Raw genomic sequence first — 27,644 nt, 5'->3', positions numbered from 1 at the left:
CTTTAATTTATGGTGATGTTCATGGGAATGACCATGTGAAGTAGGATGTTATAGTCACAGCTAACTTCAAAAAGGTTGTTTTTGTTTCTTGTAGTTTTCACCATTTTATGCTTCTGTGCTGGCCTCGTGCTCCTATGATTTTACTGTAAGGTACAGTGGTTTTTGATAAGTTTCATTGTGAAATACCAAGTAGCATTTGCATCTTTGCAACTTTTATGAAAGAAAATGTGTTTATCTTGCTAATATGAAAATAATCTGAGCTGGGCATATTTGAATATTTGCCACTGGGATTAATACTACATTTTTTCTGTTTTTATGATCCTGTTACATATATGAGTAAATTCTTTGCTATTTAAGGATTCGCCTGGCTGCTCTGTTTAAAAGCTGTTCTTCTTGAGTTTTTTGTAACGCATTCCTATGCTATAGATTGCATAGCCAATATGTTTTAAATTTAGATTTTAGAAATTGTGAAATTTCATTTATTCGGGTATAATTATATGAATCTTAAGGCTAAGATTGTTATAGGTGAAAAAAAAACAGCGTGAGTAAATGTATTATTGTGAATGTGTATATGTGAATGTGTGTGTCTGTGTGTATCTGTGTATGAATATATGTGTGTGTATGTGTATCTTTATCCATACCTCCTAATTCTGATCCCACACTACACAGGGTTCATTCTATTTTTTCTTCTTTCCAAGTTTATAACTCCTAATTCCCATTATCCATAATATATTTACTTATATGCTAACTCCTAGAATGCTCAGAAATTAGTTTCAGAATTGCAAAGCCATGCCTCTGTTAAAAAGAATCTTATAATTAGAGTTCAACATTTGTTTAGAGCTTTTTTTTCTAGTCCAAATACTGTGTTTAAAAGTTAAGTTAGTTCTGCTCACCTCCATCAGTGTGGTTATATTACTCATTCGAAACATAGTCTGATTCGTTTCTGTTTGTATTCAATTTTAGGGTTTTCTTCCCATCCTTGTGCGTTTTGTCCATTTTTCTGAGCAGACATTTCTGAGTAACATTAACCTGGTTCCCGAAGTCAAGATGTGCTTAAAGGTATATTCAGAAAGGTGTTGCTCTCCCCCCTACTTCTTCTATTCTTTCAACCCATTCTGCAGGGTCCCACACTGTGTAGATAACCAATCTTGCTCATGTAAGTAGACACATGTATATTTTATTTCCCCTTTTCTTACACAAAAAGTGGAATACTCTGGATACTCTTCAATTTTGCTTTTTCACTTAAAATATGTCCTAGAAATCACTCTGTATCAGTTCCTACAGATCTTTCTCATTCTGCATAATACACCAATATGTGGATGTACTATAGTTTATTCATCTACTCTCCTACTTATGGGCATTTAGCTAGTTTCAGATATTTTGTAAATAAACAATGCCACAATGAATGATAACTTTGTTTGTATATATGTTCACGTTATTAAAGCATTAACTTCAGAGTGTATTCCCAGAAGTGGGATTTACACTTAAATCCCACTTAAAAGGTAAACATATGTATAGTTTTGTTAGATATTACCAAATTCCCATCCATAAGGAATATACCAATTTCCATTACAAGCAGCAATGTTTGAGAATGCCTGTTTCTCTACCATCTAAAGATCTTGATTCTTTAGGGTTTTCCAGGTATATGATCATATCATCTACAAATAAAGACAGTTTTACATCTTCAAGTTCTAATTCCGATGCCTCTAATTGATTTTGAATTGCTTTGGCACATATCTCTATTACAATGTTAAATAGTATTATAGAGAACAGCTAGTTCTTGTATTAGTGAAAATAGCTCTAGTGTTTTCCTGTTAAAAGTAAGCTGGTGGCTTTAAGACAGAGTATATATGTTTATTTATCATGCTAGCAAAGTATGCATCAATTCTTGTTTTCTTGAGTGTTTTTTTTAGTCAGGAGTGGATCTTAAGTTTTGTTGAAGGCTTTGTCATTACCTGTGGAGATTATCATGATTTTTCTTCTTAGAGCTGTTAATATAATGTATTCTATTAATGGATTGAACTAACCTTGCCTTCCTGAACTAAATCCCTCTTGTCCTTTGTATCACTTTCTTACTGTGGTGCTGGATTCTATCTGCTAATATTTTATTTAGAGCTTTTGTATCAATATTCATAGGTGATATTGGTCTATACTTTTTCTTTTTTTTTGGTTTACGTGTCAATGTTTTACATGCTTCATAAGAAAGAATTAAGAAGTTTTCCTATGTTTTCAAAGCTCTGAAACAATTTGTGCGACGTTGAGGCTATTTAGTCTTTGAAGCCTTGGTAGAATTCCTCTGTGAAACCATCGGGCATGGTGCTTTTGTGGAGTATTTTATTTATTCTAAGGAAGTTGGTCTGTTTAAACTTTCTATCTCTAATGAGATCAGTTTTGGAAATTATCCTTTGCTTATAGGTTTTCAAATTTATTTGAACACACGTCTGTGAAGTAGTGTCATGACTTTTTAATTTTTTCTGTTTCAGTGATTATTTCACTCTTGTCATTTCTATTTTGTATATTTGTGATTTGCTCTTTGATTAAGTTATCTAATGGTATATTTATTTTGTTATTTTTCTTCAGCAAATAAGATTTTGATTTATTAATTAGAACTACTGGTTTTCTGTTCACTACCTGGTCAATTGCTGCTTTGATCTTTGTTATTTCCTTCTTGGTACTTTCTTCTGGCTTTCTTTGTTCTTTTCCTAACTTTTGAGCTGGGAATTTATTTATTTTTATTTTTTTATGTAGTTAATAGAGTATTTAAGGCTATGAATTGTCTTCTGGTTACTATTTCAGTTGTAGCCCATAAATTCTGATATATAATATTTTCATTGTCATTTTTAAAAATTTTGTAACTTCTATTTGTTTTTCCCCTTTCTCCCAGAAGTTGTTTAATAGGAAGTTATTTAATTTCCACATGAAAGTGCCTTTTACTTTTTAAAAATTTGTTAATAATTTCTAGTTTTATTGCATTGTGATTAGAGAATACTGTTTTTAGCCATTCTGTTTTATGGAACATATTGGTATTTTTGGGGGGAGGATCTAATAAATGATCAGTTTTTGTGAACATTTCATATGCAATTGCAAAGAAGGTGTATTCTCTATTATTATGCTGTGAAGTTCAATATATAACTGTAAGCTCTACTAATTGTTATTTAGGTCTTCTGTATCCTTTTTTATTTTTGGTCCACTTAATCTGTTTTGTGCTAAGAGTGAGATGTTAAAATCTCCTATTATCCATGAACTTCTATCTATGTCTGTCTGCATCTTTTGTAGTTTTGATTTCATAAGGGTAGATGGTGTGTTATTTGGTGCATAGATATTGACAACATTTCACATAATGCATTGAGACTTTTAGCATCAGAGTTAATGCTTTTTGGTGTGTGTGTCTGAGGAAGTTTGGCCCTGAGCTAATATCTGTTGCCAATCTTCCTGTTTTTGCTTGAGGAGGATTGTCCCTGAGCTAGCATTTGTGCCAATCTTCCTCTATTTTTGTATATGGGACGCCACCACAGCATGGCTTGATGAGTGATGTGTAGGTCCATGCCTGAGATCCAAACCCATGAACCCTGGGCTGCCAAAGCAGAGAGCGTGAACTTAACCATTATGCTACCGGGCTGGCCCCAAAGTTTATGCTTTTTAGTTTTAATTGTGCTTGGTCTCTTATCAGTATTGTTGCTCCTTCTTTCAGATTTTCTCTGCTTTCCAGGTGTGCCTTTTCTCATACCTTTATTTTCAGCTTTTTGAGCCATTTTGTTTTTGGTATACCTCTGTATAGAGCATATATCTGGGTCTTGGTGAACTAAATCAAAAATCTTTTTATTTTGACCTATTCATATTTCTTGATAAAAACATGTTTGGTATCAAGTCTGTTATATTGTTTTATGTTATGATTATTATGTGTTTTATGTTATATTTGCTCTTTTGTGATGTATTTTTGTTGTGTTTTGTTTTTTTGCTCCTTTAAGCATTTGTTTATATTTAGGTATGTGTTTAATTTTTTGTTTTAGTGGTTGCCTTTGATTTTGTAACTTTTTTAATGCCTTTATTCCCTTGTTTTTAAAATTTAACCATTTGTTATCTGATTTGTGAGTTTTAATGGTATTTATTTTAACTCCTACTTACTGCGTATACAACAACCAGTGAGCTTATTCTACTTTCCTTTTTTCCCTCGCCCTTCTGCATCAGATTTTGGGTCGTTTTATTTATAATTTGTCAGAAGATACAACGTAGAACATACAGCACACACCATATGATGTATTCTTCTTCCTCTTGTTTTCACCTTTGTTTTAGTCTTAGATACATAACTAACCATATTAAATACTCATCATCAATCATTTTGCTGAGATCTCCCCGTCATCTCTTGGTTTGATGAAGTTTATCTTCTGGTAGATTCCTCACCAAGAGCTTATGGTTACAGAATTCTCAGGGGCTCTTGCATGTTTAAAACTACTTCCCTGCAACCTTAATGCTTGAAGGACAGCTTAGGGGAATATAAACTCTTTGACTGACATTTCTTTTCTGGAGTTCTTTGAAAATGCTACCTCGTTTTTGCCCTGCTTTCTATGTTGTTTTGAGAATTCTGATGCCTGTCTCATTCTCTTGTCCTCGTAAGTTATTTGATCTTTCTTCCTGGGGATCCTGATTGTTGCATCCCAGTTTTCCCTGATACAGGTTAAAGAGTTCAGTGGGTGCTTTGAAAACGTAGATTTAGGTCTTATTTTATTTTCAGAAAGTTATTTTGGATTATAATTTTCAGTATTCTGATCCATTGTTTTATCTCTATAGGGACTCCAGTTATACACAAATTGAATCTCTTTTACCTGTCTTCTGTGTCAGACACCTTCTCTTTGATATTCTTTACTTCTTTCTTTATCTCATTTTCATTCTCTTGGTTATTTTTCTGCTATCTTCAAGGCCCTTATGTTTCTGTATAAATTTATTCTTCGGGCACTATGTAATGTTGTGTTCATTTCTGATATGATTTTGCCATTTTTCTTCTGTTTCTTGTGTTTAATCAGCTCTATTTCACTTCTTTCTGTTTTTGTCCACTTCTTTTCTTTGTGTTTGAATTCTTGATTGTAAGGGGAAACTGTTTTTCTCCTCTACTCTCAATACCTCTAACACCAGATGTGTGTGGGGTTTTCCCACACCAAGCAATTCTCCAGTTCTCAATGGCTGTCAACTGGATGTCCTACAAACCTAATTCAGTTCTGACACAGTCTACCTGGAGATAACCTCAGATCCCGCAGGTTAGAGGCTCGGTTCCACACACTGCCCCCACTTCAGATGCCAATTGCAAGTCTAGGTTGTCACCTGTACTTCTGACTGACTAGTTATAAATTGGGGTTCCCATGATTCCCTCCTCAGGTTCAGTAATTTGCTAGGATGGCTCACAAAGCTCAGGGAGATATTTACTTACATTTACCAGTTTACTGTAAAAGATATTATAAAGGATATAGATGAACAGCCAGAGGAAGAGATATACAGGGCGAGGTCTGGAAAGGTCCTGTGCACAGGAGCTGCTGTCCCCGTGGAACAGGGGTGCCTCACCCTCCCAGCTCATGGATGTGTTCGCCAGCCTCGAAGCTCATTTGATCTTCTTGTTCAAGAGTTTTTATAGAGCTTAATTTCCAGGCCTCCCCTTCCCTGGGAGTTCAGTGGGTGGGGCTGCAACTTCCAACCCTCTCATCACTTGGTCTTTCTGGTGGTCAGCCCATCCTGAGGCCGTGTAGGGACTCCATCCTAAGTCACCTCATGAGGGTAAACTCAGGTGTGCTCAAAAGGGGCTCCTTATGAATAACAAAAGACCCTTCTGTCGCTTCAGAAGTTCCAGGGGTTTTAGGAGCTCTTTGCTAGAAAGTGGGGACAAAGATCAAATATATTTGTTATACCACTCCGGTCAAAGTCAAGGTTTGTTTTTTTATTTTCTTCACGTCCCCAAATGCTTGTTTGAAGATACTTAATGCAGCTTAGAATGTTGTATTACAATTATCTTCCACTTTGCTGTTTGTTTTTTTGAGGTGAATCTTTTGTCAGGTGAATTATTTTAATTATTATATTCATTTCATTTTTATGGTGATTTTTTTTTTTTTTTTTAACAGATGACGACTTGACGTGTTTCTGCATATCCAGGGACAGGGTTGATGGTTGGGGTGGGCACATTTCCTTCATTTTAATCCTCTTTTCCCCCTAAATTTTAACTTTCTAACATACCTTCTTGTGTCCTGTGCACTTTTAAATCTGTACTCTGTGCTGTACTTTTTCAGTATTTTCACTCGTAGGGTGGACTTTCTCTTTCTAGTGGTGGCTTTAAGTCAATTTTAGACCTGATCCCAGCTCTTTGTTTTGTTCAGTTCTTCCTAAACTGCCCTTGCTGTCCAGTGAGGCTTACAGCTAGAACATGGGAGATAGCTCACTGGGATTCTGTTTTTATTTTTCTTTTTACATGTAATTAAAAGTTTGGATGTGTTGAAGCCTGAGTTTTGTCTAGTTTTATTTGTTTTTCTTGTTCTGTCTTGGGTTTTGTGAAGATACACTGAGACTTTGGATTTATGTGGCCTCGTTGGCGCAGCTCCCTGGAACCCTCTCTCCTTTACATCTGAGTCAGTGTTTGCTGTGGCAGAAGCTGCATGACTTTGTCTGTGTGGAATGTACTCTAGTAGGGTAAATTACAGCATGCCTTGAGAGAAATTACATGCCCTAACTTGGTTTTTTTGAATGATCCAATAGAAGCAGGCAGACAAACATAATCACACTAAAGCTTCCAGCTCTCGGTTAAAAGGATACCGTAACCAGGTTTTGTTTTTTTAATAGTCTGTATAAAGTAGTAATGAGTGATTATAGAATTTTTAGTATGGGAGCTAAAGAAGGGCAACATGGCAGACACAAAGAAAACTTGTCAGTTGCTTACCATCCACCTCAAACTTTTCCAAACTGGAGCTGTGCAGACTTAGGCTGTAAATATGGATTTGAAGGTCATTAACTTACTGAAAATTCAGTCTATAAGAAAGAATAAGCCAAAGGGAGATAAGTTTAGAGAAAGAAGAGCAAAAGCACATTATCTTCTGGAGGAAATTCATGTTGGAAGGAAGAAAGGAACAGGCCACCCAAAACAGGAGGAGACCCCAGAGCGTGCAGTATGTCACAGAAACTGCAGGAGAAGACTTCAGTCAGAGGTGAACGGCCAGTACGGTGAGATCCTCCAGATAGGCTGCGCAGGATGAAGAGTGAACTGTCGGTCTTCTGTCTTACGTGGGGTCACTGGTGGGCTCAGAAGGGATTTCTGGATGTAGAATCTAGTCCTTGGATTTCAGAGACCTTTCCGGTGTTTGAAACTGATCACTGGAGACTTGATCCTCTGAGATGGGGTATTAATCTTTTGATGATCTCACTTTTAGTATCCTTAACAAGTTTTAATTGGGTCTTTCTGATATTTGGATCCTGTCGCTCAAGGGGCATGTTAAATCCATTTCACTGTTCTGTTTCTAATTGAAAGGGGAAACCTAGTGACTGCCTGTACTTTCTTTCCAGAATTGTCATTATGATCTTAGTCCTAGGGGCCCTCTGTCTTATCTACATACTAAAATATCCCTGAACACCCAGTTGGGAAATGCCTTACTTTGTAGATGTGGATTTGTCTCAGGAATGTTTGTTGAGACTGGGCTTTTGAGTGTGAACTGCACTCTCTGGTGTCTTGCAGGTGCCTGACCGTGCTCAGGAACCATCACAGTTTGTGGCTCACAGTCTTACTGTTCTCTCCACTTTTAAGAATTAGGTTTTGCTTCCTTCCTGAATCCTAAGCAAGACTGGAGATTGGGGGGTAGATGTTTAATGCTTTTGGGGAGAGAAATGGCTGAGGTCATGGTTCTGTGACATGCTACAAGATCAGAAGTGTCGTAGTTGTATTGGTAATCATTTGGAAAAATTGAAATTATAATTAAATAATATGAGATCTTTAACATATAGTTGAAAAAGACACTCTAATAGACAATTTTCCTATATAACTTAGTCCAGGTTTCTTTTTTTTTTTTTAAGATTTTATTTATTTATTTTTTCCCTCCAAAGCCCCAGTAGATAGTTGTCTGTCATAGCTGCACATCCTTCTAGTTGCTGTATGTGGGACGTGGCCTCAGCATGGCAGGAGAAGCGGTGCGTCGGTGCGCGCCCGGGATCCGAACCCGGGCCGCCAGCAGCAGAGCGCGCGCACTTAACCACTAAGCCACGGGGCCGGCCCAGTCCAGGTTTCTTTATATGTAAAATGGAATTAGTAGTATCTGTCCTCACAAGCTCACAAGATGATTATAAAAATCACAGAAGAGAACGTACTTGAAAATACTGTGCTAACGTGTCATTGCTCCCTGCCTTTGCTTTTCTTCTCAGGCCACTTCACAACCCTATTCCCTGCACTTTCAGTAAAAGACCTTGTGAAAAAAGGTAATTGTAGGGCTCAAACATAAATTATCTCAGTTTCCACTGCAGGCCTGCAGATTTATCTACATCTGTACCTATCCGTTTCTCCTCTGCTGCCCTTGGACATGCGTGCTCTCAGTCCCATACACTCTGGTGTCCTGCCAGATTTTGCTCCTTGAAACTACCTCTTCCCCTCCTGTGTTATCAGTCTCCAACTCTATTGACCTTCTCCTCAGCCTGCAACTTCTTCCTTTATTCTGTATTTTCCTTAACTCCTCTCTTACGTTTTTCTCTCCTCTCTAGCCAAGCTCTTAGTGTCACCGTCAGCTTCCATTGTCAGGGCCATTTTAGGGCCATCACAGCCCCAGGGGGCTGTACTTGGGAGGTCTTACCCCATGTCAGTTGAATCTATAAAATGGATCAACATCACTGATTAAACAGGGCTGATTATGTTGAAGAGATTTTTATAGTTTTGCTTTTGAAGTGATTTGGCAATGAGTGACTTGCTTATGATTATTTCTTGGCAATCATTATGCTTATGTAGGAATTTCTGTGAAGTAGGAAAATCTAACCTAGAAATTGTTTTCAGGTGGACTGATGTTTAATATAAAATTCGTCAGTTAATTTAACTAATTAATTTTAAGTTTCAGCTCTTAGGCGTTTTTGCAGGCCCTTGAAAGCTTGTAGTCCTAGGCACTTAAGGCTCTATGTCCATTTGCTCCTAAATGCACGGCTGGCTTCAGCCCCACTTCTTTACTGAAATTGCTCTGGCAGAAGCCACCAGTGAGCTCAGCAATGTCACATCTAGCTCACTTGTCAGCACTTGTCATGCTGGACCATGCTGCTGTGCTCTGCACTGTTGATGAAACCTTCCTTCTGGAAACTCCCTGTCTCAGGGATTCTGTGTTCTTCTTGTTTTGTTTTTCTCATCTCCTCTGATCCTTCCTTCTTATGATTCATCATGGAATCTCCTTCTCTTCCCCTTAAACTTGGTGGTCTTGGCTTAGTGCTCTTTCACTTATCTGTTCTAAATGATAGTTCCCAACCTCCTGTTTCTGGCTCTGACCTCTCGGGAGATTCGGGCCTGCATGTTCAGCTGTCTGCTGGACACAGGCCCCTGAGCATCCACACAGGCATCTCACGCCGGACTCGGTTTCTTCCCTTCCCTCAGTCTGCAAGTCTTGTGTATTTGTCTATATTGTTTGTCTCAGTTAATGGGAATGTTATCCCTAGTCAAGTCTGAAACCAGGAATGCCTTTCTTTTGCAAAATTGGTAAACATTTTCCCAATATGGCATGGAATAAAAAACTTAAAAACCAAATTTCTTCACAGGCAGTATATAGAAGCAACATCATTTTTTTTCCAGAAATAGAATTTTAATTTTAACATACATCATGGCAACTAAATTACGGTTTCCCCTCTGTACTAAATGTAACTGGAGGCTAGTAATTATGTGTTTCATTATAGGATTATCAAGGACTTCTTTATGAAAATGAAAGTAAATGGAAAAGGAAAACAAAATCACTTAAAAAGCTTTCATTTTTTAATATATGTATTATACATATGTGTATTTGTAGCTCTCAAAACGTGTTGAGAGCACGACTTGAACTGTACTAATGCCAGTGTGAGTTCAGTCTCTCATGTGTGTGTGGTGACCACTCACTGGAAAGGTCAGAAAAGGTGCGTTTTTGGTTGACTTTTACCCCATGTGATATGAGTTAAATTTATCCTCTGAGGAATTTTAAATCTTATTGGATTGATGATATTTTTAGTGCCAGAAAAAGCATTTTAACAAAAAGATTTAACACGTAAGACCAGCACTGCCCTGTTTCGTCTTTAGCACTGGTGATTAGTCAGATATATCACCTCTCAGTTCTGGAGGGCTAATTTTTGTAACCTACGCTCTTCAAATATAAGTTTTCACTTACCCATTTTTGTATTTTGTTTAGTTTTTTAAGCCTTTAAATTTTATTTTAAAATAGTTCATATGGTGGGCGTTATATCAAAACTGATGATATGATGGATATTTTAGTATTATAAAATGCAAGTTTCGTATTTTTGTTCTATGTGGATATATTATCATATCTAATAGAAAAAGCTTTAACGCCTTTACTTGTATAGTAGATCATTATGTTTCACTGAATAAGTAATAAAAATCTAAAAAGTAATATGGAACATAGCATTTGAAATTATTTAGTATGGTTTAGATTAAGTAAAAACTCCAATCTTTATGAAAAATATCAGAAGTCCTTTCAGTGGATGGCCAGTATACTCTGTAAAGATATACATTGATTCTTTTTAAACTTCACTCAAGATAGTGCTAAATCTAGAATATTTCATAGTGAGTTACTTCTGTTCTTCTATGAATGTTACTGTCATAGATTTCAGCATATTATCTTCTCCTGATAGGCTCTCCGTTAGGTTCCTTCTCCTTCTGCTGAGCCACGTTTGCTGTGCCAGCCACACACAGGCAGGATTTGAGTCCTGAATGCTTGTGTTTGGTTTCATACCAAGTAGATAAACAGTCAGAAATCAACAAACCGGGTATCTGACAGCCAAATGAAAGTAAAAGCTGCCATAATTAAGTTTTTTCATTAGGAAGAGCAACGTTTTGTCTCTTCCACATTGTAGCAACTATTTCTCAGATATTTGAAGATATGACTTCCATAAATTGATATCGCTAAAATGATCAGTTTAGCCTCAGAGTAACACTCGTCACTTTCATGATACTTTTATAAATATCCTGACCTTTAAAACATTTCTTATCAGTGGTCTCTGGTAATAATAAACCAAACAGCAGTGGGTTTTTTTGGACTTACAGAATTGTTGGCAAAAAAATATGCAGCGAATTTCAATTCCAGTGTTTTCAAACTGTACTCATCCACAGCTTATATGATGTGAAATCTCTCTGCCTGTACAAAATGGTACAGCTGTCCTCTGCTTTAAACTTATGACACCTTTATAGAATGTCTGTTACCCGTAGCCATTGTCATAGACAGTGGGAGTATCTAGCTGAGGAGATGAGGACAGTGAAGGTGTGGAGAGAAGTAGAAACACACCTAAGGGCCTGAGTGTCCGTTGTGTTGGTGTCGTGGGAGGTGTCTGGTCACAGAGGTGAGTCTGGCGGAGTGGACGATACATGCTGAATGGACTCACTGTGGTTGGCACAGGTCCGGGTGACACAGGAGTTAGGGCCATAGGCTGGAGCCAGACTGCCTTTGACTATATGTATAGACTTGAGCAGCTGTTTTAAAACAGTGTGGTTCAGTGTCCTCCTTTGTGAAATGGAGATGGTGATAGAATTGCCGTGAGGGTCGGATGAGTTAATGCACACAAGTGCTGGCACACAGTCGTGCTGCAGAGGCATCTGCTGCTGCAGTCGTCACCCTTCCTGCCGGGGTGGGTGCTGATGGAAGACTGTCTCTTTGGCTTTGGGGCCCCTTTCAGCTGTAGGCTTCAAGGGTGAGGTAATAATTTTTATTTTATGGCAACAGAAGCAGGCAGCCTCAGCCTGGCCTTTTGTTGTCCTCTGCCTTCTTGGAGTTCAGTTTCTTGGTGACAATGTGAAACTTTTTGTCAGCCTGTTTTCCAATACATAACTTGTGAATTTGCAGTTCTACTTCTGAGTTCTCCAAGTATAAATATAAGGTAATAGTATTTTCATCAGTGTTCTCTTGTTTATAAGACCTGATAATGACACGCTTTGAGTTCTGTTAACAATTTATTATTCAACATAGAACACAATGAGGGCTGACCAGGGATGTGCTGACACGTGTTTAATAACCAGCTCTCCAGGTGGATGGGGGAACCTGATTTGTAGTGTTTGAAATATGAGTTCAGCGGTGTAAATACTCCCACCGTGGCCAATATCAGCACAATGTGATGTCAGTAAACATGGGTTGGGAAGAGATGTGCGCAGTCAGCTCTCACAGACAGTACGAGCTGGCTCCAGCATGCCACTGGGGCTGAGACCTAGATGACTGCTGTCTTAGTAATTACTGATTTTAAAAACCTTCTGTAATTATAATATGTGCATGTATATGCATTTTCATTGAGAAATGTCTGGAACGTATAGACCCTCCTCTCCTTTCAGTGGCTTTCCACTCCCTGGGCACGACATTTTCCCTTTAACGCATCTTAGCTGCCTAAAGCTTCCATATTGTCTCCATGGGCTCTGATCCATTTATTTGTATGGAGGTAAAAGGGCCTGAGGCTTCATGTGTATGTTTCCTGGTTACATTTACACTTTAAGTTAAACTTGCAGTAGTTTTTAGTAGGGACATCTCTGCTTTTGTGGCAATGGTGGAGGACACTACTGGCATTTAGTGGGCAGGGACCAGGCATAAGGTCCTACGATGGCCATGACCGTCCCTACCGTTAGGAACTGGCTCCCCTTTCTCAGTGTCAGTAGTGCCCCTCTTGGATTCTAGGCAGTAGGAACACTGAGAGGAATAGGTCCAAGAGGAGAAGCATCTTCACTGTGTCTCAGACTCTTCCACATCATCATCTCTTCTCACATTTAACTTCACATGCAGTGTTTCCTTTAATCCGCACAACACTACTGTAGGGGTGTGCTCATTTTGTCCAGAAGACAGTCAACTCAGACAGGTGGGAGGGCAGCCCATGTCACATAGCTGGCAAGTAATAGAGCAAACTTGAGCCTAGATCCTCTATTTCCAGATCTGGTGCTTTTCATATTACTTGATACCTGAAAACTTCTTGTAAGCCCACGCCTTTATGTATTCCCAAATATGTATAATTTCCCCTTATTATGTAACCATTATCTCCATGGGACTAATATTGTATTTCCAAAATACAATATTGCCTCTAATATCTATAATCATTTCAGGATTGAAGTATTCCACCTAAGTGAGTCTTGACCATAAAGGATGCATAAAAGGTTATGTGCCATAACTTTTATCTTAACAATTATGGATTTAAAAACCATTCAGAATTATAATGTGTGTGTATGCACATATCCACACATATACATATGCGTATGTGTGGACATGTATACGTATATGTAGATACACATATGTAAATATATATACACACAAACATACACATATGTATACACATTTTTATTGAAAAATGTTTGGGAAGATATAACTAGAATTTAAAGAAGATTACTGGTGGATGGGATTTCAGTTTTCCTTAGCATAAATTTTTTTAACTTCTTTGTTGGGGTATAACCTAGGTACACAGTCTTAAATCTTTCTTAACAGAAGTCTAACCTCCTCTGACCAGGTCTGACACTTTGTAATGTAGAACTATCCTGAGGGACTGTGGCCCCAGCAAGTTTTACTCTATAGTTTCTTTCCTTTCACTTTTTGTATGTTTTCCCTGTGCTGCTTCTCTGCCAGCTTCATATTCTCCTGCTTCTGTATGTACTGTTTTTAATCTGCTCACTTAATAAAATGCACGTTCACTCCTCAATAAAATTCACAGACTTAAAAATAGCCATTTATCACATATATACACTTTTCCATATTTTTTCGTTCTCAATTTTGGGTTATTGTTCCTCCCAAAAGTCAGATTCCTGAATAAGTGCAATGTTACTATGAGAAATACATGTCAGATGATCTGTCACTGAGTGAACTATGTTACTGTTATTAAAGTATATTTGAGTCCCAGGTTACAAGTCCTGAAAAAACAATATAGTGTAACTTAAAATTATATAACTTTAAGGTGTTATTGGGAAAGATTAGAGTAGAAAATCTAGGACCAAGACTTGGTAACTGTTTCATTCAGAAAGAATATTTAAGTGCAAGATACAGTAGAACTGCTAACTTTTTCTAAATCTCTACTCATAGATTATAATTTAATAAAACTCCAAATTAATGAGATGGTAAGAGAGAAGTTCTAAGTGGGGCTAGAAGGTTATCTAGAGTCAGCCCTGCCCCTCCCTGTCCCTTGCTTTCTGGAGACGTGTAGGGAAGTTCCACTGGTTAGAAACCTGTTGTGTGGTGGGGTGAGCGTGTTAGCCTTGGTGTGAAGGGCTGGCTCCTCCACTTACCAGCTGTGGCATGCATGCGGTGAACACCTACCTTGCGGGCATGTTCAGAGCATTCAATGAAACTGTCTGTCATACTGTTGGCACCTGATAAGTGCTCAAAGAGAGAACAGATACTTTAAATGAGAATATTAATAGTAATAATGTTTCCTGTTTTAAAATGTAAGTGCCATAAGGAGAGGTAAGATATTCGTCCTTCACGTCTTACCTAGCATTACTTTAAATAAATGAGTATGTTGCTCAAAGCCGCCGAGGAGCTCTGTGAATGGGCATTCTTGTTCTGTTGTCAGGATGAAGGGGGAAGCACGAACTGCACAGTGGACACACCATACAAAGTTGAGTACGTGTGGATCCTTTTATTCAAATCCATGACCACGTGACCACTTCACTTCAATTCAACCTATATTTTCCTCTGAATTATTCTATATTATCTATATATTTGTTTAAACAATTATTTCTTAGGGAGGCAGCATAATATAATAGAAAACAAGCTATAATTTAAAATCCTGGACTTGCCATTAGGTGCTATTGTTATATTAATCTCTTATAAAGTCATTTGACTCCCTGAGCCATTGTTTTCTCAGTCATAAAACTTATGAGATTTAAATATCAATATGTGCAAGGCTGTTCACATAGTGCCTGGCCCATATCAAGCACTCAATAATTTTAGTTTCTTCTCTTTTTCATTCACATGTATATTCCTCAAACTTTGTACTTAGTACCATATCACTACAAATATATGCTCTTATATTTCTGATCAAAATTGCTGAGAACAGACTCACAAAAAGACACTCAAGGTCATGATGTCTGCGATTTATTTTTAAATGGTTCAGCAAACATATTATTTTCCATATATGTGTGTAGAGAGAAAAACATAGGAAATGTGGAAAATTTTAACAATTGGTGAATCTAGATGAAGGGTATATGGGTGTTCATTATATTAGTCTTTGAATTTTTCTGTGGGTTGGTAATTTTCAAAATGAAAACATTTGAGAAAAAAGTAAGCTCTGTTTGCTTATGTAAAATAAGACACTGAAAATGTTTCTAATACCTTTTAATAAATGTGATATTTAATGATACTGTTTAATATCAAGATAAATTTTAAATTTTAAGATAAAGATAAATTTTATATTTATGTATTTAATATTAAGATAAATCGCTTTATTATATTGAACAAGCAGGAAAATGGTCTTTTATTGGATTGTAGTAAACACAGACTCTTCACACGGCCGCAGGTACAGAAACACCTTTATCTGTGTCACATTTGCTCTCATGGGATTTGCCTTTACATAGCAAGTGTCTTAACTTGGTGTGGTTGATGGGCCTTTTTGATCCTTGTGTTTATTAGCACAGAGATTTCCACGGGTAGATACTTCTCTTTCTTCCCCTTCCCCATAAAAAAGGTCAGCCAGAGTAAACAGATGGTATAGCTGAATGTGTGCTCTGTCTCACAGCCTGTGTTTCAACCTTCCTGAGTCCCCCTTCCCCACAAAAAAGGTCAGTCAGAGCAAATAGACGAGAAACACGGCCGAATGTGAGCTCGTGCACAGCTTCAGCTGATGGTTCCGCCTCATCTTTTAGGATGGCTGTTTTTAATTCCTCTTCATTTGTTCCTCAAACCACCAGAAATTATGTGGCTAATGATATGATACTAATTGTTAGAATTTGCAGGAACTATGACTGAATTCTTAAAATGATCAAAGAGTTGTTTAATGTTCTGTGCCTTTCAGATGTCATAGATGTAAATGTCTCTGTAACTCTATTGCAGTTTTTGCTTTGTGGCAAAGGTTCCCCAGACTTCTCCACGGATATTAGGAAAGCATCTTAATGTAGTTGTCTTTGGTTTCTTTTTTATGAATGAGAATATTTGACTTCACATATTTGTTTAATACCTATGAGGCTGTATTAATATTGAATATATTTTGTGTTAATGAAGCACATTGCCTGATTATGGGTAGGGTTGTCTGTCATTGCTTTGTTCCTGGCACCTGGGACATGGATATACTAAATAAATGGTTATAAATGTAAGTAAATTTAAATTATTTAAAAAATCGTGATACCCTTTGGTCACTCTGACTGTAAAAGCCTGCAAACAATTGTATTTTAATATGGTTTTCAATTTAATTATGTTTGAAGTAGTTATTAATAAAACTGAATTTAAAGTCTTGTTGGGATAAGAAAGTGGCATTTTTCAAGGAGAAAACTTGCTGTTGTATTGTGTTTAAGTCAGTACTGACTAGATCACAAAATTTTACTATTTAACAAATTTGGAACCATACCAATACAATGGTATTGGTATCCTGATTGTTAACTAAAGTTACAGATAGATATTTTTGTTTTTTATACAATGAAATTATAAGGTACAATTTACTTATAAATCTCTTTGAGTCTTGTATACCTAATGGTTAGGATATTTGTCTGTATGAAGCAATAACTCCTGAGTTTGTTGATACGTCAGTGTTTTTATATATCCCAAAAGAGGTTTTCCATTTGACTCGTTTAAACTAGAAAATTCTTATGTTAATTATTGTCATACTGGAAAGATCTTCTGATGAAGTGAAGTGCAATTTTGCAAGGTAAACGCCAGGTATAAAATGAGAATAATTGCCTATGAAGTGAAACAACATACGTTAATTAGAAAGAAACTTGTAAGGCTTTTGATTTTAAATAGCTTGATTTATAACTGCAGAACATTTTAGGAGTTATTTAGTACTAACATTTTTCTTTAAGAATCTAACCAAATCCATGTCTGATTCATAACCTAACACAAGCGCATGAAGAACTAGAGCTGAAAGGAGTGAGGAATGTTAAGCCTTAACTTAATGCCGTATAAGTCACTGCTTTGAACTTTGAATTGTGCTGATTAGTTCCAACAGAAAATTTATGAAGTTTGTCAGTTAATTTGCATTATAATTTTCAAAAAATTCTGTTGTGCAGTTTCAGTAAGGCAACGGAATGGATTTTGTTGTGTGTTTATATTTTCTAATGTAGATATTGCTTTGCCACTTCCATAGTAGGAAGTCAGAAGATAATATTTGAAAATGAAAATAATCAATGAATTCTATGAGCATATTGTTTAGAGATACAGAGTAACGTATCAGAAGAAACAGCTAGAAGAATTTGGAGTGATTGCCTCTGAGGTGAAGGGTTGAGGGAGTGCTGCAGGAAGCTGCTGTGCTCTGTTATAAGCCCTGTAGAATTGGTGGACTCTAATCTGTGCAATTACAGTTTTTAGGAAAAAGGTAATCGAGCAGAAAAATCTCACTGTTTCCCTCTCTTAGTTATTTGCACATGTAGTAAGCCTGTTTACTTAGATCAACTGGGTCCTGCCGGTCAACTGTTAGCAGTTTACTCTGACCTCTGAGAACTTGGGGATACATCATTCAGCCTGAGGTCTGTCCTGAAACCCCACTCTAGACAGTGGCAACACTAAATAATACTCTAAAATGGAATTCTTAGAGATTTGACCTAATGGAATAAACCATACAAAGAATGAAAAACAATAATTATTAGTCTATTTTCATCTTCAACAAAATTCAGCAGAGTCCTTTATCTTTCTCCACTGAATCATTTAGGGCACACCTCTGTGCATGCCTGCACCCTCGTGTGTAAACAGAAACCATCTTGAGCCAGCTTAACTAGAAAGGGGAAATATTTCTCAGGATGTGGGAGCCCCAGAGCCCAAGGGTGGGAGTGCGGGGGCTTCAGGGAGACTGAGGCTGCTTCGCTCTGAGTGTCTGCTTCATCATTCGTCCCCTTGTCCCCTTTCTGCAGGCTGACTTTTGTTTTCTTTTTCCCCTCCAGCTTTCAGGTGCAGTCACAGAAAAGAAATAGAAGTGTTTAGTTTGCTCTGTCTGTCTCTCTCTCCACCTCTGTCGGTGTCTGTCCCCTTCTCCACTCACCCCTCACTGAATCTGTCCTCTGATGAGGAGAGCATTGGTCAGTCAAGGAGATCCTCACACGCTGTGCAGACGTTTATTCATAACCCACTCTGCTGAGCTGCAGAGATGAGGACGTCAAGTATCTCGTGGTGACGTGGCTGTAAGTTCAGTGTTCGTCAGCCTGTAGGTGTGAGGTGGAGTTCTGCTGCACCCTCCTGACCACGTCGTCATCTGTACATCTACGAATGCTCTTTTGCTCTAGGGAGCCACGTTTTGGTGCCAGTTACAGTTCAGATGTACATGGACTATCCTTATCCCTGAGACATTGATGCTATTTCATATGTAGATAGAGTTCTTACTGTTTTGTTTATTTTCTAGTCAGATATTTGTTTGAAACTTCATTGCAAAATTATTTCATGGTTCTTCACTCTGTGCCAGTAAGCAGTAAACAAACCCTATGGGAGTTTTTCTTTTTTCCTTTTTCTACTCTTGTTGATGTGTAACATCCTTAAGAAAGTCATCCTGCATCCCTGTGGACTGCAGCCATAAACACTCCCAGAGCAAGCCTTCCATCAGCTAATGATGTTCTTTAATTTGTCAAAGTACGCTAGGCTTTGTGGCGTGTGGTTCCTGGGCTTACTGTCTATTGTGATGGAGTGGAGTCACCCTCTAAAATACTGATCTAATTAAAGTTTTAATTGAAATATTATAATTAATTCATTTTGATACAGAAGCTTAAGTCTAGAATTTTATCATATTTAACCTTGAAAATTTGTAAATATGATATGGTTTCTGGATATTTGTTATTGAGTGTACTAAAAGTCATCTTTGAAAAATATTCAGTAATCCTTCAAAATTAATCATATATTCTTCATTTAACAGGCAAGTGTTTTTCTGTTTTAAACTTTATTTTTGTTATTACCAGTTCCAAAAGCAAAAAACCAAACAACTCTCCAATCCAATCGTGCAAATAAATGAGCATTAGCACTCATTAAGTATTTTTGAGTTAATGGATGAAAGTTTAGCTCTTTATAAAATTGCTTTGCTAGTCTACAATTTCTATTTTTTAATCCCCTCCAAAAGCAATACAGACGATGAAATATTAAGCCCATGATTCCACGTCTTCTACTTGGGGGATTCACTTCAAAAGGGTGGGAATCTGTGAGGTTACAGAAAGAGCTGATCAGGTGAGTGATACTAAGTCAGGAAGAGGCTGAAGGTAGATGAAAGGAGGCAGTAAGTGTGTATAAAAGTATTAGAAGAGAGAAAGGAAAGTTCCTAGACTCCAGACTTATTCTGGCTCGTAATTTCCTTAGGTATTGGTTTTAAATGTAAGTTGGCAGACTGATGGAGTCTTGGCGTGGGCTTTGCCTTGTGGAATTTTCTATGTAGTTTGAAGAGTTTGAGGGAAGCCTGACATGGTCCAGGTCCATCTGACCTTCCAGGGTGTTAATCAAAACTGCATGGGCCGGCCCCGTGGCTTAGCAGTTAAGTGCGTGTGCTCCGCTGCTGGCGGCCCGGGTTCGGATCCCGGGCGTGCACTGACGCACCGCTTCTCCAGCCATGCTGAGGCTGCGTCCCACATACAGCAACTAGAAGGATGTGCAACTATGACATACAACTATCTACTGGGGCTTTGGGGGCGGGGAAGGAGGAGGATTGGCAATAGATGTTAGCTCAGAGCCAGTCTTCCTCAGCAAAAAGAGGAAGATTAGCACGGATGTTAGCTCAGGGCTGATCTTCCTCACACACAAAAAAAAAAACTGCATGAAGAATCCCAGATCCTGCCCACGTATATTCCAGATTCCCTGGCATGGCCCAGGCCTAGAGAAGAAGTAAATGGCAGCATCAGTAGAAAAAGTACTTGACATGATGCCAGTAGAGTCTGTGCTTTGGGGCTGCCATTTATTAGCTCTGTCACCATGGATTGCTTAATTTCTTTGAGCATATTCTCCTCATCTCTGGAATGAGAATAATCCCTTTGGATCTGATCAAAAGTGTATAAGATAATGGGAGAGCACCATGCAGACTGTGCTGGTCTTTCTTGCTGAAGATGGGTTGTGTAAAGTGAGAAACTCAGTTTTGGGTCATCTTTGTCTTTTATTTTTGGGAAGCTGGAGCTAACACTGATACTGTTTTGTTGTTTTTTAGCAATAAAGAAGATAGCATCCTTTTATACCTAGTCTGCTGAGTTAATCAAATTATATGAAATAATAGTGTTACTTTTCCTGTGAAAATCATTGCCTGTCTTTTGCTTCTAATATGTTTGTCCCTCCCCAAAGTTTTGCCTTCGCTAGTGGCTAGAGCCATAGTGTATTCGTAAATTCTTCCCAGTAGCAACTGTCAAGATCAGTGGTTTTCAAAGTGTGGTCCTGGGACCAGCAACATCAGCATCTGGGAACTTGTTTGTAAAGCAAATTCTAGAGCCACACTCCGACCTTCTGAATCTGGCTGCACGTTACAGTCACTTGGAGGATATTTGAACCTCCCAATGCCTGTGACATACGCCAAGCCAATTAAATGAGAATTTCTAGGGGTAGCATTCACACATCAGTGTTTTTTAGTTTCTTAGTTGATTCCACTGTAGTCAACGTTGAGAACCACTGCCCTATCAGTTCTTCCCTTCACCTCTCTCTCTGCCTGAAATCACTGTTATTTCTAATGGGAATTTATCAAATCTGTGTCTGTTGAGATAAGGCTGAGAAGTACTGCTTTAGATGGTGATTCCCAAACCTAGCTCTTTCAGCATCAGCATTTCCTGGGAAGAGATTTCTGGATTCCATACAGATCTACTCAATTGGAATTTTCGGGAAAAAGTTCTTCAGCAAAGCTGAGGACTGTGTATGTTCTACATGTCTGATATAATGAGTCTTTGGTCCATCATTTGGAAACCATGTCTGTAGGTGATTTAAAAGGTACCTTATTTGTTAGATTGGCCTTTTTATTTATCTTGTCCTTAATATACTCATTTATTTTATTTATTTGTTCATTCATTCATTCATGAGACATTCTTTGTCCACTTTTATACATGCAAGAGACACAAAGAAGACCAGGATACTGTCCCAGAATTCAAGGAGCTTAGTGCCCATTAGAGGAAAATACGTCTGTAAATAAATAAATGCATGCAAGTGTTATAAGTACTACGATAGGAGCCAGAAACATGGGAATCATTCTTGACTTTTTCTGTTCCATTAATCATTCTTGATTTTTCTGCCCTACTAATTCTTTCACCTAAATGTATTTCAAATCCATCTACCTTTCTTCATCTTCACTGTTACCACCTTAAATCCAAGCTGCCGTCTCCTCTTTTGGGACCAATGATCTCCCCACACCCACTCTTGATCCCTCAAGTTCATTCTCCCCACAGTGGCCAGGGACACGTTTAACAGGCAAAGCTGACCACACTGTACGAGGTCATCCTGTATGGGAATTCTCTGTACTATCTTCACAGTTTTTTTCTGTAAATTTAAAACTCTTCGAGAATAAGAAAGTTTATTAAAATTTTTTCAAAGAAGGCAAAACTGACTATATAAATCTGCTTAAAACCATTCAGGGTGTGTGTGTGTGTGTGTGTGTGTGTGTGTGTGTGTGTGTGTGTGTGTGTGTGTGTGTGTGTGTATCTGTGTGTGTATTTTACACAACAAAATCCCAAATTCTTCACATGGCCTACAAGACCTGTGTGACCCTGCCCTGCTTCCCCTCCCCTGCCCCAGCTCCCGGGCCCTCTCTGTTACGCTGTCATGGCCTCTTTGTCATACCCTCAGGCCCCTCTCTGTCCCATCGTCATGGCCTCTCTGTCACACAGTCAGTCTCCTCCCTGTCACACAGTCAGGTTCCTCTCTGTCACAGTGTCAGGCTTCTCCCTGTCACAGTGTCACGCTCCTCTCTGTCACATCATCGTGGCCTCTCTGTCACACAGTCAGGCTCCTCCCTGTCGCACAGTCAGGTGCCTCTCTGTCACACAGTCAGTCTCCTCCCTGTCACACAGTCAGGTTCCTCTCTGTTACAGTGTCAGGCTTCTCCCTGTCACAGTGTCAGGCTCCTCTCTGTCACACTCATGGCCTCTCTGTCACATAGTCAGGCTCCTCCCTGTCGCACAGTCAGGTGCCTCTCTGTCACACAGTCAGTCTCCTCCCTGTCACACAGTCAGGTTCCTCTCTGTTACAGTGTCAGGCTTCTCCCTGTCACAGTGTCAGGCTCCTCTCTGTCACACTCATGGCCTCTCTGTCACATAGTCAGGCTCCTCCCTGTCGCACAGTCAGGTGCCTCTCTGTCACACAGTCAGTCTCCTCCCTGTCACACAGTCAGGTTCCTCTCTGTTACAGTGTCAGGCTTCTCCCTGTCACAGTGTCAGGCTCCTCTCTGTCACACTCATGGCCTCTCTGTCACATAGTCAGGCTCCTCCCTGTCGCACAGTCAGGTGCCTCTCTGTCACACAGTCAGTCTCCTCCCTGTCACACAGTCAGGTTCCTCTCTGTTACAGTGTCAGGCTTCTCCCTGTCACAGTGTCAGGCTCCTCTCTGTCACATCATCGTGGCCTCTCTGTCACACAGTCAGGCTCCTCCCTGTCACACAGTCAGGTTCCTCTCTGTCACAGTGTCAGGCTTCTCCCTGTCACAGTGTCAGGCTCCTCTCTGTCACACTCATGGCCTCTCTGTCACATAGTCAGGCTCCTCCCTGTCACACAGTCAGGTGCCTCTCTGTCACACAGTCAGTCTCCTCCCTGTCACACAGTCAGGTTCCTCTCTGTTACAGTGTCAGGCTTCTCCCTGTCACAGTGTCAGGCTCCTCTCTGTCACATCATCGTGGCCTCTCTGTCACACAGTCAGGCTCCTCCCTGTCACACAGTCAGGTTCCTCTCTGTCACAGTGTCAGGCTCCTCTCTGTCACACTCATGGCCTCTCTGTCACAGTGTCAGGCTCCTCTCTGTCACATCATCGTGGCCTCTCTGTCACACAGTCAGGCTCCTCCCTGTCACACAGTCAGGTTCCTCTCTGTCACAGTGTCAGGCTCCTCCCTGTCACAGTGTCAGGCTCCTCTCTGTCACACTCATGGCCTCTCTGTCACAGTGTCAGGCTCCTCTCTGTCACATCATCGTGGCCTCTCTGTCACACAGTCAGGCTCCTCCCTGTCACACAGTCAGGTTCCTCTCTGTCACAGTGTCAGGCTCCTCCCTGTCACAGTGTCAGGCTCCTCTCTGTCACACTCATGGCCTCTCTGTCACAGTGTCAGGCTCCTCCCTGTCGCACAGTCAGGTGCCTCTCTGTCACACAGTCAGTCTCCTCCCTGTCACACAGTCAGGCTCCTCCCTGTCACAGTGTCACGCTCCTCTCTGTCACATCATCGTGGCCTCTCTGTCACACAGTCAGGCTCCTCCCTGTCACAGTGTCACGCTCCTCTCTGTCACATCATCGTGGCCTCTCTGTCACACAGTCAGGCTCCTCCCTGTCACACAGTCAGGTGCCTCTCTGTCACAGTGTCAGGCTCCTCCCTGTCACAGTGTCACGCTCCTCTCTGTCACACTCATGGCCTCTCTGTCACACCGTCAGACTCCTCCCTGTCACACAGTCAGGCTCTTCTCTGTCACAGTGTCACGCTCCTCTCTGTCACATCATCGTGGCCTCTCTGTCACACAGTCAGGCTCCTCCCTGTCACACAGTCAGGTTCCTCTCTGTCACAGTGTCAGGCTCCTCCCTGTCACACAGTCAGGCTCCTCGCTGTCACAGTGTCAGGCTCCTCCCTGTCACACAGTCAGGTTCCTCTCTGTCACAGTGTCAGGCTCCTCGCTGTCACAGTGTCACGCTCCTCTCTGTCACACTCATGGCCTCTCTGTCACATTGTTAGACTCCTCTCTGTTACACCGTCAGGCTCCTCCCTATCACACAGGCCCTTCTCTGTCACACCATCATGGCCTCTCTGTCACACCGTCAGCCTCCTGTCACACTGTCATGGCCTGTGTGTCACACCGTCAGACTCTTCTTTGTCACACACCATCAGGTTCCTTGCCGTCACACTGTCATGGCCTCTCTGTCACACCGTCAGACTCTTCCGTGTCACACACCATCAGGCTCCTCTCTGTCACACCATCAGACTCCTTTGTGTCACACTGTCATGGCCTGTCTGCCACACCCTCAGGCTTGTCTCTGTTACACCATCAGGCTCCTCTCTCTCACACTGTTGTGGCCTGTCACATCGTCAGTCTCCCTGCTGACAAGGGGTAGGCTGCTTTCTTTGCTCTCCACCTGGCTAACTCCTCAACCCTCAGATTTCAGCTCGGTGTCACTTCTTCAGGGCATCATTCTTATGTCATCCTGCATTGTCTTTTGGGGCTCTTGTCAGTTGCGATTACATTTGTATTTTTGTGATTTTTAAAAATGTCGGTATATCCCACCAAGCTGTGAGCCTGAGGCAGGAAGGCTGAGGCCTGTCTCTCTTGCTCCTGGTACTCAGCACAGTACCTGCGCATGCTAGGACTCAAATTGGTGAAGGAATGAGTAATCAAATGACGAGAAGCTCTTGTGCAAACAGAGGGAATTACGATGGTGCAATTTGCTTAAAATTTAAAGAACAGAAGATGACCACGAGGCACAACTAGAGGACCTAAAATACCTTCTGGTCCCTGAAAAATTAAATTACGGGCACTGTAAACAACAAAAATAACAAACCCACACACGTAAAATTAATGTACATGTAAGGCATTGAAAAGTAGCCAAAACATTTCCTCATCTTTTTTTTCTAGTTAGAAAAGACTCACTAAGAATTAATGACTAACTCATAAGTTGAGAACAGGAAAGGAAAAGGAAGAACTTTGAAAAATATTTTAGCCTTCTGCTGAATTCGTCTATTGGCTAAATTTCAAAAATGTTAGTATAGAGATTTCAAATTAAAGTAAAAAATGATTTGAGCTTAATTTTTGAAATAAGTTTTGTTTGAAATTTTTTTTGTTTTATTGAACATAGTGCCACATACTTGCTTTGTTAAAGAATTGTGGAGTCAGAAGGCAAAATGGAACTCAACCAAGACTTTATGTTATGATGGATTTTTCTCTCTCCATCTCCAATTTACATGAAAAATGTTCCTACAATTCTGTAATATTTTTAATCATTGGAGGCCTGTCCAGTATATTTACTTCCCATGAGAGAGCTTAAATAGTCCATGATTTCATCAGCAAAGAGACAAAAAGGCACCAAATAGAATATGTGCTGGACCAAAACAAACATTTCACTTAAAAATAATATGTCTTATTTGACTACTTAATGATGTATGTAGCCTGACTTCTCCCAATAAAGAGGAGCCTGTGTGACTTGTGTGATAGGCGCATCATGGGACCCCTGCGTCCAGAAGAAGATTGCAGAGAGACCTTGCCCGCTTTCTTAACTGCAAACATGAGAAAACCTGGAGAAACGCTCACTGCCTCCTTGCAACTCACCCCTTCCTGGTGGAACTTGGGTGAAGATACACAGAAATATTCCAGAAGTGTACACATCAAACTGTAACAGTGTTGCCATTAGAGAGTGGGAATGAGGAAAGAAATACATATATTTCTTTTGTTATTAAAAAAGCCATTAGGTTAAAAAAGAAATTATAGACGCGTTGCTTAGCTTTTGGTTTTCTCAGCTTATTTAGGTTGTGTAGTTTACTGCATTTAACTTGATATTGTTGATAAGATATTTTAGTTTACTGAAAATTATTTTTATATGATTAATATTAAGTTTTCTGGTTTTCCTGGCTCCTTGTCCCCTTGCGGTTAAGAAAACTGAAGCTTGAGATCTCCCTATTTAGCAGATCCTCTCAAGGCAAAAGCTGGCGTCATTGTTCCACGTACTGCTCTGGGTTTCTGTCTAAACAGTTTTTTCCTGAGTGTTCCTCACTGATACTTTCAGGAAGTTTTTGTGGTGGTGTTTGTTTGTTTTTGTGTATTATCTAGGATTTTTAGCGTTTCTTTTAGTAAGAGTGCCGGTCTAGGCACGTAGTCAGCCATCCTGCTGGAAATGAACCTCTCATAATGTTTGCACCATAATACACACTTTGCGTGTTACATGCTTTCCTTCAGAGCCAAGAGCTTGCGTAACAGCCAAGAGCGCTCTTGTATCACTCACTAGACTAATGCTCCCTTCACCAGGTAGTATCCCTCGAGTTTTAGCATGTGTTTTGGCTGATGAATTTTTTGTAGAATGCAGATAAATACTTGCTAGCGTTTCCCAGGGTACCGTTATGACCGGGATGACCCTGTGGTGTGGAGCTGGGGGGACCCTGACTGCCCATTGAGTGACTTTTTGAATAGACTCTCAGCCCTCCTGCACGTGTGACTTCTCTGCTCACACTTTCAGGCTGAAGTTGGATGATTTCACCTGTGTGTCCTTATCAGGCATCCTGATTTTCAGAATGCCTGCCTGTCTTGTCCCCAGTGCAGCCTTAGCCTTAACTGGCTTACAATAACAGAGTAACAGCAAAAACAACATTCCAGGAACTTGTCAGGAGGGTGTAAACGAATCCTTGTTGCTTTTTATTATCCTTAAAAAGTTCTACTGAAAGAAACCAATTTTTATGGTTTGTCTAAAGAGTATTTAGCCCATCTACTCTGTTGAAATAAAATCTAAATCTCGAGTGAAGTCAGAGCGCTGAATACCTGCATTAACTTGACCTTCCCGTGGAATGATTCCACCAGGCTGCTCTTTGGGGTCATGCAGTTGACTCATGAGGAGCAGCCTGTGAAACAGCATCTCCGTGTTTCCTTAAGAGACGTGAGGGTGCTCTTCATTCCGTAAGCAGAGAGTTTCTTCTCCGTGAACTCCCACGGGGGAGTTTCCTTCTCAGATGTTCAGGAGCAGTTTGGTTGCGGACAGTATGAATTCGGGGCTCTTTTTCCTTTGGCTGCTGGAAAGCTCAGCATCTCGAGGTCCTCTGTCCAGTGTGTACAGCTTCCTGGAATCTAGTTTGTTTACAGTCTCCTTTCCTACCCTCACTGTTCCTTTAACTCATTTTTTTGCCATATTAAATGCATATTTTTAAAACCATTTTGAATATTTCTTGGAACATAGTGGGTATATACAAAATCATTTGATTATTGTTTCAAATAATGCAAATCAGTGAATAACTATGTTTTAGAAATGAAATTACACAATTACATGTTTACTTTTGCTTATGTAAACAAAATCGAGATTAAAAAAATTAGATTTCAGTATAGTTCACTATCTCTAGACCCAAAGGAGCAAATATGCAAAGACAGTGGAGACCACTGTTGCGACTGCTGATAAGGGCTGCAGCTTGTTCCATCACTTGTTTGAACAGGCAAATTTTCAAAAGTAAAATCACTCTCTCCTTAAATATTTTGTAGG

At 39.7% G+C, this 27,644-nt stretch overlaps 1 protein-coding gene across 2 annotated transcripts in view; it reads left to right on the top strand.

The window, feature by feature from the left end:
• The window catches only part of PEX7 (peroxisomal biogenesis factor 7), an 86,363-nt gene that overhangs the window by 35,198 nt on the left and 23,521 nt on the right, over positions 1-27,644 (top strand). For both annotated transcript variants that reach the window (XM_058566197.1, XM_058566198.1), the window contains exon 8: positions 95-150. In XM_058566197.1, coding sequence (XP_058422180.1) covers positions 95-150 — 56 coding nt within the window. The remainder of the gene's footprint in view (positions 1-94; positions 151-27,644) is intronic.

The sequence above is a fragment of the Diceros bicornis genome, chromosome 23, assembly GCF_020826845.1.
Source record: "Diceros bicornis minor isolate mBicDic1 chromosome 23, mDicBic1.mat.cur, whole genome shotgun sequence".
Lineage (NCBI taxonomy): Eukaryota > Metazoa > Chordata > Mammalia > Perissodactyla > Rhinocerotidae > Diceros > Diceros bicornis.
Note: the sequence above shows the minus strand (reverse complement) of the source record. Positions and strands in the feature narration are given on the sequence as shown.